Below are 14789 nucleotides of genomic sequence, written 5' to 3'. Positions count from 1 at the left end.
CCTGACCTGATATAATGCTTATCTGCATAATGTCAAAATATATTGACAATATGTACAAAACAATGAGTATATACTTGGAACCAGCTAAGTTGTTTTACACCAAATTAGCACTTCTGTGTCATGCCCACAAGAACTCCACAACAGTCTTAATCCAATGCCATGAGCCCTGACTCACGTTAATGTATGCTTCACACAGACTGAGAGTCATGGAGCTCAGCGACTCCTGGCAAAATCCAGACTATGTGAAGACCAGTAAGATTTTTAGGTTAGCACACTAGTCTGGACAACAGAAGTGCTTCCAGTGCCCAAACTAGCTCACTGTGACATTAGCAGATGAGACGGCTGCCGTAAAAATGAAAATTACGTTTTTCTTCCTCTTGTGCACTATGATCTTACTACTACATCATTCTCAGTCCTTAAGTAATAGACGACCGTGAAAACTGACTGCTTGGCCTCTTTTTTTTTTTTCTCCTTCCCAAAATGCAAGATGTGACATGTCATTTTAATAACAGATTTTGCTTCTGTTAAAAGTAAGAAGTAGCACGGTAGGATTGTTCCCTATGAATCGCCACTCTTTAAAAATGAAAAATAAACAAAATTGTTTAATTCACCTTGATAACCATTGTTATCTGCATCAATGCCACTTGCTATGGATTGTCCAAACATGTTTAAAGAACTACTGACTTGATGTCCTTCTATTCTCTGAGGAGGAAAAAAACAGAAGAGAAAATTATTCTCGGAAAGCTAATCTTTGAGTTACAATATCCAAGGAAAAATGTTAGCACAACCATCCTGCTGCTGAAGGCAGTTACCTGCTTACTGTGAAAGTATACCTCTGAAAGTAATATTCCTCAATTACTGCAAATGTTATATCCCATAAACCCCCTCTGAGGCCTCCAAAACAATTTATTTTTCTGTTACAGGTTATATTATGACTGGAAATCAGACTATGCAAAAAATTTCTGAAGTCTTTTACAGTACCTCAGATGGTCTAAGTATTAAATGAAGGGAAAACCCTCTTGAATTTAAACTTACGGTTTTTCTGGATTGATCATTTTTCATTGAAAAAGCGTACCTGTGAAAATGATGGCATTATTCCATCTTCCCTGCCATTGTATATATAAATAACCCCTTTTAGATTATCTTCTTGTGGAGCCCCAATTGCTACATCTGTGGAAAAACAATTTAACAATAATCAGTTGACTAGGAAACACGAACAAGGAAGAGTTAAAGAAATCCATATCATGATCCATACAATGCCAGACCAGATTTATTTGACTGAATTCAAAAGAAATGCTGAAGACAGATATAAAGCAAACGGAAACAATACAGACCAGCTCAGTAATCTGACTCTGCCTTAAGTACTATGTTTTTGGGCCAAATACAGCCATTTTGTTCAAGAAAAAGTCTGTTCCTACCAATACTGAATTTGACGGTTAAGAGGTTATCATGGAGAATAGCCAAAATTATCATGGTATTTTTAAAAAAAAACAAAAAACAAAAAAAGCAAAAAAAAAAAAAAAAGCCAAGCCTTGTATTCATGGAATTATGATGATTTTCCTGCACTCTGCTATTCCCACATGGATTAAATCAATGAAACATAAGAAGTACTCTTATTACGCTGCCCAAAATGAACCATTTATTTTTCTATGAAATGTCCTTAACAGCTAATAACAGGCTTGAACAGGCATTTAACAAGGAAATGAAGGTAGCTGGTTTGTACAAGGGGTATGTTTTATGCTGAGATGATTTAATCCCAGGGGAGTGTGGTGACACATAAACAAAGCAACCAACGAACCCAGCCACCCACCCACTCTCAACAGCCCTTACCAAAAAGCCCCATGGCTTTTCAAATGGCCAGAGGCTGCTAACCAAAAAGTGGTGGGCAGGGGAGGGGGAGATGAATGACATCATCTTGAAATTCACTAATATACATTCATAATTGTGAACTTTCATTCACAAATAAGCAAAACTGAACTATCTTTAAATCGGAAATACTGTATGCTGCACCTGTCTCTCTACTGGTGAGATGAAAATAGGACAACCAAGTTGTGCTAATTAAAATTACACATATGTTCTTGAGGAGGTCAGATTCTGCACCAACACGTATGCCATTATCTTCACAGGGCCGATACTGATGGTTTAGATCATTGAAGATGTTAGGTCTGCTGTGCTTTTTTATAACTTACTACAGACAAATGGTTTCTAAAACCCAATTTCTCTTTATATTTTGCTTCCAGCTGTTTTTCTTACAAAATTTCTTTTCCTACTGATGCTCTCAATGTTGCGTCCACTTTTTCTTTTCAATGTTTTTGCTCCCTTCAAAAGCCAATCCACTTGCTTGCTCCGCCTCCCCCTGCAGTTTTAGGATGCCCGTTTTACATTATATTCCATGTTGTACATCTACATTGCTATGCTGCTATTAATTTGATTTTACTTCTCTGTTTCCCAGACTTACATTTGGATATGGTTTTCCTTTGCAGTTTGCAAATGTTTTGGGGCAAAACCTGAAACTTGTGTATAAAACTGTGAAGGTAATGGAAAACAGAAGAAACAAAATTTAACAAGAGTTCGAGGAACAGGTACCAAAGGGGGAAAAACAAAAAGACTACTTTAAGGAAAAGGAGACCAGATAAGAGGGGAATGACTATTCCAAGCTTTGCAGGTTATGGAACAGGACCAAGAATACAAGACAAAGGGAAGAGTGAAAGGAGAACTCTGGATGGTAACTGTAAATAAAAAGGGTAATTCAGAAGCGTGAAGACAGACGTGGACCTGTTAAAGAAACAGCCCAGAAAAAGCTGTCAGGATAAGGATATCAGCTCCCTGCATACAGTCCAAATTTTGATGGAAAAACTGAAACTGTTTATGAATTTTTGAACGGTAGAAAATGCCTGTCGTATTTTTATCCTGTCCCTACACAGCCTCATGTGCCTGCTTTCCTGCCCTTCTGCTGGAGGGGAGCACGTGCCAGATTTTCAGACAGGAATACTGGCCATTCCTATTTGTTTGAAACCATGACAAGATGAATGAAGCCACTGGGCCAGTCCCCTCTGCTTGGCTTCAGTCTAGCCAGAGGCCTCCCAGTCGGCTGTGTTTTTGCAGGCTACCTAAACAGCTAGTGAATGGTCTTGGAAGGAAAGAAGCTGAGAGCAGTAGACCATGGGGCTTTCTGTAGCAAATATATTTTAGGCAGCCTGACTGGAAGCAGAGGGGAAGTAGAAGGCCATGAGAGTCATTCTAGATGTTTTAACACATCTTACATTCTTTCATCTGATTTCTTTAACTAAAATACCTTTTATCTATGACTTTCACATGGCATTCTCTTTTCAGTGTCTATTCCTTTTATGCTTATTACAGAAGTTAGACCCAAGTCTGGAGACTGAGTCTCTCTGCCCTCTGAGCAGGTTCCACCTGAACAACACCAATGGAAATTTCAGCCCATATCTCATCATATTTACAGATGGTGTTTCAGCCTGGGTGGTGGGGAAGGAAGGGAGGATATTCTCAGTTTCTGTTTAGGCATCTAACTTTATGTCCCTGAAATAGATCCTCCTGTATAGACAACAGGAGCCTCATTAACATTTTGAATTCGCTATCAAGGCATGGCCATCAAAGTCCTCCCCTGTGTTCTCCATCCTAGCCCCACTGGGAGCCCATGCTAGGCAATTCATGAGTCATCTGAGGGTTTGCGTGGGAAGTAGTCCCACAATAGTCTCCTAACCTGCAGGTTGTTTTCCCTATCCCCATGTGTTTAGTACTTCGTATTGGTGACACAGAAGCAGATCTTGACTAAATGTGTAATTTTTACTTATGATTTTAAAAAATTGCCAAATTGTTCCCCAGCCATTGTCTCAGATGTCTAAAACAGGATTAGGGATTCCACTTGAGGTCCAGCACCCAAAGTTACAGACTGTGTTATCACCTTATGCTCATACATTTATTAAAGCGACAGAACCTCATCTCTTGATATTACACATCAATGACTGTGAAACAGCTATATTTCAAATCAGTGGCCCAGAAAAGAAAGGTCAGGTCACCAACTGAAAGTCTTCTCAGACTTCCATAAACCTCCTGTTTATTGTGACAGTCCACTGCTCAGAGAGAATTAAACCCCAAGGGTTGTTTTTTTTTTTTTTTAATATGCTTACCTTCAAAACCATCATTATCAATGTCTCCTAGATTGGCTATGGACTCTCCAAACCTGGCTGCATATGAGTCACTCCCGCTGAGCTCAACGTTCAGTTCCACCATCTTTGCCTCCTGAAGGAAATCAGAGTCGATAGCACATTAACAAAGCGTCTTCCAGGTGATCTGGAATATTACTCAAAATGTTAAAACTGCCTTGGATGCCAATATATAATCCTATTGAATTCCTTGGTGCAGAAGCGAGCATTAGCAAAGATACTTAACAGTATTTAGTATAATAATAATAAAGAATAGGGAAGTTGTTCTTTAAGAAAGAAAACAGCAATGTGTTCCCATAGCAAACACCTGTAAACAGCAGCAAGCTTGTATCAGAATACAGGGGCTTACTGCTCTGTGAAAACTGTGTTTGCTAAAAAGGTAGTCAACAGTAGCTGCTTCAAAGCTATCGTGTGTGCCCTAGTTACTTGTAGGTATCCTGGAGTGACTTAGTTCTCTGTGAGGAAAACATGTTCACAAAATGTTAATTACAAGCATAAGAGAACAAATATGTATTAGTGGAGAGGAAGGAAGGGAAGTAAGATACGAAGACAAAATTTACAAAGCCAGACAAATTCAAAAGCACACAAAAAATAGTGATTATGCTTTCACTTCTATTCCTTAAAAAGAATAAAAAGAAGCTAATTCTTATGCATGATCTGTCCAGTTACTTTATTTGCCAAACTGAGGGCTACCAGTCTCTTTCCTGAATTGTACCACTAACTGCATGTAAATTTTTCATTCCTTGTTTGTTTTTGAAGTGCTAAATAAGTTGCTTTTCACATGCCAGTTCAGTGGTAAGCATGGTAATGGAGGAGAGCTTGCAAACAGGCTGTAGTGGCAGGCTGTCACCACCTGAAGTTACTATGAAACAAAACCAGTCTGTCCTCAGTTCTAACACTAGCGTAAGTAACAACGCATTACAGTTTATACAGGTAGCCTTTGCAGGTGTGCCACACAGTCCTGCTGGGATTGTCATCGCGGTTCTAAAGTTGTTTTTCCTATAGCCTGAAATACTGTATGATACGAGAGAGGCTTGTTATACTAGAATAACTGTGTTACCATGTGTTTTTAAGAGAAAATACTTACAGAACCTGAATTGATATAGACATAAACTCTTCCTTCTTCTCTGATGGTACTTTGCATTGGAGCACCAACTAGCAAGTCTGAGAGGCCATCTGAATTCAGGTCCACAGCACAAACTGCAGCTCCAAAGTAAGAACCAAGCTGTGTGCAAACAAGAAATCACATTATTTCTGAATTTTGATGAAGACATGCTAGAACTTCTAAGGTGCAGAAAAGTAGTATGAAAGATTTACCTTTTTACCCCTTAGTTCAAATAGAATATTGAGTTGCTTCTCAATGCTAAAAATGTATGCCTAAAAAGAAAAGAAAATGTAAGTGGAGTTGAGCAAACAGTAATCTGAAATACTTTCCTGTGCTTTCTCTACAGCATGTGCTAGAGAATCAGGAAAGCAACACACAGTATCACAAGGTACAGCTATTTACTATTTCCTATCTGTACCTTTCTTTATCATCATAGTTCACAGCAATGTTATCCAGACTATCTTCCCTCATTCCTTCTTTGACTTTTCTCCCCATAAGAAATCATATATATCTCATACTTGTCTTTAATACGTTAATCTAAATTGGAAAATCATGGGTGGGAATGTGGGGGTATATTTTTCAAACCAGTAGTATAGACAATCTCTTACTTTACCAGTCTGTTCCTGTTGGGGAGCCCCTCCAATTACTTCTGTACTGGCTGATGTCAGAAAATGCCCAGCTCCAACAGAATATCCTGTAAATTAGAAATGCACTATTCAATACTGTAAGTGCTATATAAAGAAAAAAAAAAATGGGAGCATGACGTATAAAAGCTGTCAACACCACAAATCACTGAGAGTCTGACATTCAGACCTCATGCAAGTTAGCAATGAAAACAGAAAAGAAAATTTTTGAAATATAAGCAAAAGGTCAATACAAACAGTAAGTTCCAGCAAGCAGAAACAAGTGTCAGAAACACTCATTTCTTCCCAGGATCTCAATTATCTGCCATACTTTAAAAGCAACTGCAAACACCTTCTGTTAATGCATATTCTACAATTGTTCCATATTGTAACACAAATAAAAACGATCAAATGTCCATACAGTGCAATGTGGAAACACTTGATTCAATTGTTACTCTTTGACTATTGTTGTAACTGGACTGCAGAAAAATGAAATGTAGTGCTACTTATATGCACCTGCACATATACACACACACACACATAGAGCATCGTGGATATACACATACGAAAATGTCAGGAACAAATTGGAGCAAAAGCTTGATTATGTAGTAAGAAAACATTGCATCAGCTTTTGTAAATGAATCTACGTAACAAAGTATTTCTGTATGGGGAGACAGCTCTGAACAAACAGGACCATATTTTGGTGCAGACGCCCAGCCACAGAATTGCAAACTGAAGGCTAACACCTTAATCTGCAGCTACACAAGTCATCCTTACTCCTTCCAAAATACATTATGGTGAAATTGAAACAGGGAAGACAGTTAACATATTCTGCTACTCTTGCATTTACTGAATGACTGTTGATTTTCGCAGCATACAGAGAAAATGGAAAAATCATCTTGGATCAGATGAGAATGAGCCTTAAATCTTTCATCTGTGAAGACAACCGTCTAGAATTCAAGTTCTCATTAAGCCAGCTTTTTCTTTTCATATTTTAAGCTAAAAGAGGTGCACAAGGCAATTCATCATTTAAAGGTCAACACCTAGTTTTTATTTATTCAACAAAAAATTAAGCTTAAGTGGATGAACCTTAATTTACCTCCTCTGACCTTTATTTTTTAGTTATTTTGGTTTTGCTGAAGTGTAAACATTGGTAATTCTAATGAACTTTTTTTTTTTTAAAAAAAACCCAACAAAACCCCAAAGAGCTAAACACACTAAAATAAAGTATAGTAATGAGATAGTCCTCATTTTTACTGTGGTATTAAAATATTTGGCTGGGGTGATCACATAATTGACCCTTTAAATTTAAAGGCATAGTCAAATGAAATTTTATTTCCAGCCCCTGAAATTCTATCCTCTTTACCGTCACTACAGTTTTTCAGTTCAGTTTTCTTAAATATAATTTGCTGTTCTCAGATTCCTAAAAGAAACTATCTATTACTTTGTGATTTCTTTAAGGCAGTTTGTTAAGTGCCTAAGGTTACTCTTTCATCAGGATCAGCTGATGAAAGACTGACTTATCTAATTCCTTTTAAAGAAGTCAGTTATTAATCTCCAAGATACTCTGAAGTAGTCAAGGAAATACTACTAAACATTATGTATTATCAGCTTCTTCTTCTAACTTTCTTCTTTCTTTTAATTGTCTGGTACTTACACACCTTTTATTTCTTCCAACTTATGGAAAATGTTACAATACTTTTGCACACTCTTCCTCCAAACTCTAATTTGCTAACTATTACTCTTTGACAGTTTAATGAAAAATGTAAATAAAGAAGCCAACTTCTCAGTCCCTGCCAGAAGAAGGATAGTGTAAGCAGACAATTATGTCTAGTCATGTGCTTGAATTACACTCTGGTCTCAATATACTTCCACCACTTGGTAAGGATATTTTTGTTCATCATTTAAGGGAGAGGCAAACTCGGTCTTAAAAAAAAAAAAAAAATCTTTGGTTACAGAATTAACCCTAAGTAGATTTTGGCCTTAAACAATGCCAAAGATGGGACAGAACAGAAGCTGAGGGAGGGGAAGGAAGGTACCTTCACATTCTTTCAACCATATTATGTATTATTATGAGGGAATGAAGTGGAGGTTTAAGTAGCATGGAACAATGCAAAATTTAAGGTTTATCACAGTTGCTACTGTAGAGACACACAGATGAGCCAATGGTCCCTTTCTTCACTTTCCTGCAGAAAGGGCAAGTTTAGAGAAGACATGGCTCTGCCAAGCTAGCGTGCTGGTCACTGGAGAAGTGTTTGTGAAGCAAACTCCAGCAGATCTCAGGTCCTGGATGGCCAAAGGAACTAGGAGAGACCACACATGTGCGGGAAGGCTTTCCCTGCGTCCTCCCCAGCACAGTCCTTGCGCAAGCTTTTACCCGTTGGCCTATATCTGGCTTTTGGCTATCAATGACTTGACTCACTCGCTACAGAAATTCTCACTCTTATACTTGTAGGAGCAGAAATCTGGAATGAGCTTTTTTCCCCAGATAGGTGCAATACTTTTTCTGCTGATTATTACTGGAAAGCTGGAGCAAGCATTCTCTGAAGTTTTTCATTTGTCCTATGAAAGGTTAGAAACGTTACTGGTTAACCATAGTGATCTGGGCATCTGATCACCTTTTACCACCCAGCATTTCTTTTGCTTGACTTTCCTGCAGAGCCCAACTCCAGCCTTTGCAAGGCTCAGTACTGAACTCTGAAGTGTTGGCCACTTTGTATTTCATAACGTATGCCTGCTTCCTATTGTCAAAAGAGTGGAATCAGAAACAGGAAATGTTTATCCATGTGAACTGGATCTATGAATGGGAAAATGCAAAACCAAATGGTCACAGGCAAAAATATTCTTGCTCAGGAATTCAGGAAGGACAGACGAACTTTTCTTAGTGTGTAGTGAGAAAACTGAAGCTGCTGATGGTTCTGGCATAAACCCCTACAAATTCTAGCACTAAATCCAGCTAATTATTTAGCTGGATATAGATACATGAGTAGGAGCTTCATGGCTTTCTTTGCAGACATTCGTAGATAAGGTTTACCTTCCCATGTATCCACATCAAGATACGGTTGGAATAAAAAAAAAAAAAAAAAAAAATCATGATTGGAGGCAAGTCTGTCTCTCAAGATCATAGCATACTTCCCCTTATTGACAATGCAATTACAACTTGTTTTCTTGCAGCTTTCATTGTAACCAACTTTTCAAATTTCTGTTATATGTGAAATCATTATGTCTTTTGCTATGAAAGCCCTTGGTAGCATTTCAGACTTAACAGTGAAGTGCAAACCATTACTAACCAGAAGCATATCTCTACCTTCTAAATCAAGAAATGATAGAAACTCAAGTGGAGAGATGGTAAAAACAGAAATCCAATGTTTAAGAAGCTTCCATGTAAAAAGAACAGAGGCGAAGCCTTATAATTAAATAATACTTAACAAAATCAGAACACATCTTTAGAATTGTCACTTCTGGGATTAATAAAGAAAGCACTGATAAACACTGTGCACTCACTTCAAGATCAGCTATTTAGCTAATTCTTTGACTTGTATTTTTGCAAAGTATTAAATATTATTAGGTACCTAGATAACTGCCAAATTTCACTTGGTTATTTGAATCTGTATAAGCATGGATTGTATTTGCAGTTGTATTGTATACAAAAACAGAACCAGTCCAATAAAATGATCCAGGGGCTCCCATTATAATTAAGTCCTGAAAGAAAAATAAAACAAAGCCATGTTATTCATATATAAATATTCATGAAGATAAGCAAAACAAGTCAAATACTTTTCTTTAGATCTCCTGTGAACTCAATGAAATGCTACTGAAATGCATCTGGCTCAGTACTGCGGGATTACCACTAGATCACATCCAGCATTTTTCAGACTTCGTAAAAATATGGTTATTAAAAACTTTGAGCTCTGAACAATTTAAAAGTGAGTAACAAACAGGATATTCTCTCCTCAAAAGAGTTTTTTAGAAATCATAATCTCAGGGTGAAATGGAAATTAAATAATACAGAATACTACTCTATAAAGCAAGAAGGTAAGCGTCATTAGTCTTAATGTTACATCAAACAGATTACTTTAAAGAGAATAATAAAACTTCATATTCTGTTACATTCATGCTCTTTTTTCCAGATGAAAAGTAATTTTGGATTTAGTAAGGTGTAAAAGTATTCTTGGGAATAAAAAGTAAAAGTATTAGTCGGGAATTATCATGCAAGTCTTATCAAGATTCAATTAAAAAGAAATGGGAAAAGTCTGTTTTTTCCCTCCCACAAAAAAAGACAGTGTTAATGTTTGCATTTACATATACACTTTTATGTATGTATACGTATATGTAAGTGGAGGGGGAGGGGAGAGAGAGAGAGAGAGAGAAAGTTTGGTATCTTTAATACACACCTCAATGTAAAAACTAGACATTCCAGCCTGGCACGACCCATGGTTTTCTCCAAACTTTCGCACATGATCTGGGAATGAGCAAGAAATATTAAAAAGGATGAGAAGCATGCAGTTTCACAATTTGTTACCAGGTCTTCAACAGAAGTTGAGACAAGTTAAAAAGACAAAACAAAACAATGCTGGTTTTCAGTTCTGTAATAAAACTAAAAACACTGGTTTCCACTGTGTAGTCTTTAGCTTCAATAGTATTGTAATTACTACAATTAGTATTGTAACAAACTCAAAGCATTATGTATCACTTGATCACAGCTTCCTTTCTAATCTTGTGACTTTAAAGGCTCTAGGTTTCTTTTTAAATTGTTCCATGAATGAAATAGCACAAATAGTTTGAGCAGCAAAGCTAGATAAGCTTAACTCTTCTCTTCCACTCCGTATAATTCAGGTGCTGGAACGTGTCCAGAGAAGGGCAACGAAGCTGGTGAAGGGCCTGGAGCACAAGTCTTATGAGGAGCAGCTGAGGGAACTGGGGCTGTTTAGCCTGGAGAAAAGGAGGCTGAGGGGAGACCTCATCGCGCTCTACAACTACCTGAAAGGAGGTTGTAGCGAGGTGGGGGTCGGTCTCTTCTCCCAAGTAACGAGCGATAGGACGAGAGGAAATGGCCTCAAGTTGCGCCAGGGAAGGTTTAGATTGGACATTAGGAAAAACTTCTTTACTGCAAGAGTGGTCAGGCCTTGGAACAGGCTGCCCAGGGAAGTGGTAGAGTCACCATCCCTGGAAGTATTTAAAAGACGTGTAGATGAGACGCTTAGGGACACGGTTTAGTGGGCATGGTGGTGTTGGGTTAACGGTTGGACTTGATGATCTTAGAGGTCTTTTCCAACCTTAATGATTCTATGATTCTATGATTGACAGGCTTACATTTCTAGCTAGGAGTTGCCCTGATGCTCCACTAGTGCTCTGAAGGGCTTGTGTTATGGCTATCTTAGACATATTGGTATCTACCATCCTTAGCAGTTGTCTTTACATCCAACTCTCCCACCTCTGTTTTCCTGCTTTTCTTTGCTAACTGCCTCCCATCAGAGTTCCCTTCATCTCATCCATAGATTTGTTCATTCAAAAAGTCACTGAAGATAAAAGCATGATTTCACCAATGCTCGTAACAGTCTCCGAAGCCAGCAGCGGCATATTTGATGCGTTACTCTATCGGTCTGCACAGAAAGGCCAGACCACCGGCTCTTCCTTGCATTGGCAAGGGGCAGGGTCACGAGATCATTCTCCTGGCTGGGAGGGAAGTATGAAAGGGAAGGCAGGGATGGACTTGTTTGATAGCTTCAAGTCTTGACCCTTATTCTGCTCCAGCCCTCTGCGGAAGGACCACTGAAGGTCTCATACCACAGCAGCGGCCTTGGCAGGAGGCAAGTAAGGAACAGGGACACACACATTGTGTCGTGGAACTACAGCAGCTTTTTATCAAAGGCTAAGGGGCGGACGGCAACAATCGCTTGCAGGTATTACTGCTGCTCTGGCTGTGAGGCACTCTCCTGAACACAGCAAGCAAATGACAGAGTAAAGGAAGGAAGGATGTCCTCTACTGGCCTATTTTTGAGAAGCACATATCCTTCAGTGATGCAGTCCAAGGAGCAAGTATTCTGATGTCCTATTTAAACTAATTTTTTGCCTGTTGAAAGTAGCTTTTCTTTGAAGTGATAAACAACTTGCTAACAAATTTACATCATAAATTGGGCTTGTATCATCAACACTCAGTCTTCAAATCTTTGGCTGCAGAAAGCCTCCTCAGGGCAACACAGGCTCTTCACAAACTCCGCACCATGCAATTACGTATCTTACCCTTCCCTACCAAAGGACCCAAGCATTCTGCTTACCTATATAGCATGGGCATATTCTTCTGCTCAGTTCAGTTCGAAAATCAGAAGAGACGGCAAAACAAATACCGTATGGGAGTTTGTGTTCATTTTTTATGTAAAAGACATTTTTCCATCTATGTCCACAAGCCTATGGATAAAAAACAAACATGGCATTTGACACAGAAGCATAAGAAAGGTGAAGGCAGTCTGACAAACAGACACGCAGCTCCAGCGGTTAATACATACAACGATAGATCCATTTTCTTTTGGCTGCCTCGATAAGCTGACACCCAGCCACTGGTTATCACACTCTTCCAAACAAGCATTCCCACAGCGCTCTCCATTGGGGTTGCCTAAAACACAAAGACCAATGCTCTGAACAGGGGGACAAGCTGAAGGTCCACATGGTGGGTAACAGGAGCACCCAAGAACCCTACAGTTAGATTGCAGTAACTCAGGTTTGGTGGACCTGACCTCTCTCTCTGTCTTACATAGACCACGTAGACTTTCCACTTCCTTCTTGAACAAAGGTACGACTGCATGTAGCCACAGGGAGCGTACCGATTCTGAACACGATAGGTTGGCAGTGAGGATTGGCTTCTCCATCCTTATTGAAATTAAAGATAGAAAGTGACATTACACTCAATCAGATGAAGGGCTGGCTTTGCAAGTGTTCTTCAGCCTAAAAGTTCATAAGAAACACAAGTAATACCCATGAGTGCTACCTAAACTCTAGCCTAAAGCAAGCATCTCTCCAACTACACATCTATTGGTAGCAGACCTTAAAATGATCTCTACTGCCAACAGCTATCAAATAAAGGGTGTATAATGCAGTCTCTACTGGCGATGTCAGCTCATTATGTGTGCATGCCCTGTGTACTCCTTGCACTGTTGCAATTATTTAGCAGTAGCTCTTTGGTTTTGTTCTTAAGGAGAGTTAATTTTTAAAACCTTAGAGAACAGTGAAATTTCTTTCAACTCCCCCAAGAGGCTACAGTATTGCCAAGTTAGCAAATATCTGCTTCCTTCTAGAAAGCAGTAGTGGCACCCATGGTAAAGAGAAGCTACACGTTTAAAAGTATTCTAAGTTATATAAAGCAAGCTTTTCATTTGCAAGATGTTTGTATGAATAAGCCTTAACCAAATCATTGAACGAGTATTTTCTATGCATCAGCACGACACAGTTTACGAAACTTCTTATAAAATAAGGAAACACGTATTGTCATCTGAACAAGCTCTTTTGCATGATTTTTAAGACTTTCCCAGATTCAGTGAAGTTACCGGTGAACCGGAAGCTGTTGAGGTTTAGGGGGTTTAGCTACCCATAAGAGGGCGCCAATCCAGGCCGCAGGGTACCGGCGCTGACGGGGACACGGGCTGAGAGGGAAATACGTGAATCAACACCCCCCAACACTGTGCTCGCACCAGAGCTGAAATTTATTACTGTCCAATGCATTAGAGACTTTAAATAAATACACTCCTAATTTAGCGGACTTGCCGAATTGCTTTCACAGGACATACAACTGCACAGTATTGATTAAGTATGGAAACAGAATAAAGGGATACACCTTGTCTATTTAGTATCCAGGAGAAAGATGAATGACTGTGGGCTTTGCCACATACATTCTCACAACCAACACTGACTTAACGATTTTATACCTAGGATGTCATGGACTTTTTAGAGAAAATACCAGATTAATGGTATCAAGACAATTCCTCATCACATGGTAAGAAAATGTCAGGAGAAGCATTTGTAGGAATAAAACCCAACCACCATCCTTATTTCAGAGCTTGCTGCCTACTGTTTTGTGACAGGCCTAGCAACTGACATTTTCCTGAAGAAACTGCCGGAGCCTTGATTTCTTCTACTTCCATACTCCCTCTCCACTTTTTCCAAACATCACGCTTTCTCCCTGCTCCGATGGAAAGACCGGACTGGTGCAGTCAGGAACCCCTCACCATACTGCAGAGAGGACGAGACACCCTGCACACTGCTACTGTACTCCACCTTCTTCCAAAAACAACACCCGCCACAGGGTCAAGAGGCATCTGACCCTCCTTCACCTCTTCTTTACCACTTCCTCCCCCATGTGCCTTTCCCTAAGACATCAAGGAAATAGTATGCAAAATCTAAGTAAACAGGAACCAACCTTAACACTTGAGTAACATCACATTCAATTGTCTTTGCGCCAAGAGATTTTATGTTACTGTAATTTAATAATTCCTGTAGGTCACCTGAGGAACAGTAATTAACAACATATGGGGTCTTACTCCAAGACAAGGATGAAGTAAAATGCCTTACTTTAAAAATCTACTAAAAAGTTGATTTTTCTGCAGATTGTCAGTTACTGAGGTTTCAGTGATAAGCTTCCGAATTCTCCTACTTGGCTAATGTCAGTGACATGAACTTCCACTTACTGCATTGTCCATTTTCAGACACAAGTTTGGAATTTAGTTTTGGAATTTAATTTGGGAGTTATGTCACGTAGAACTCCTCACTTCCTAAGGGAGACATTTCCATGGTTTGCATGAATTATAGAGCATGTTAATCTGATAGAAATCTCCTCAGAAAACAAAATTCCATTACACTCCCATGTGTAAGAATTAATTCTCC

General features: G+C 39.0%; 1 protein-coding gene across 1 annotated transcript; it reads right to left on the bottom strand.

Moving 5' to 3' along the window:
* Positions 1-611: 611 nt before the first annotated feature.
* LOC104079680 (integrin alpha-4-like) lies at positions 612-12781 on the bottom strand (the record flags this gene model as incomplete). Its single annotated transcript, XM_009581791.1, has 11 exons — positions 12667-12781; positions 12422-12528; positions 12194-12323; positions 10310-10377; positions 9488-9617; positions 5901-5986; positions 5505-5564; positions 5275-5412; positions 4152-4263; positions 1076-1170; positions 612-702 (listed from the first exon to the last, which is right to left on the bottom strand). Coding segments are annotated over exons 1-11 (1132 nt in total), but the record flags the coding sequence as incomplete, so codon positions are not given.
* Positions 12782-14789: the final 2008 nt, after the last annotated feature.

The sequence above is a fragment of the Fulmarus glacialis genome, unplaced genomic scaffold (assembly GCF_000690835.1).
Source record: "Fulmarus glacialis isolate BGI_N327 unplaced genomic scaffold, ASM69083v1 Scaffold46257, whole genome shotgun sequence".
NCBI classification, from domain to species: domain Eukaryota; kingdom Metazoa; phylum Chordata; class Aves; order Procellariiformes; family Procellariidae; genus Fulmarus; species Fulmarus glacialis.
Note: the sequence above shows the minus strand (reverse complement) of the source record. Positions and strands in the feature narration are given on the sequence as shown.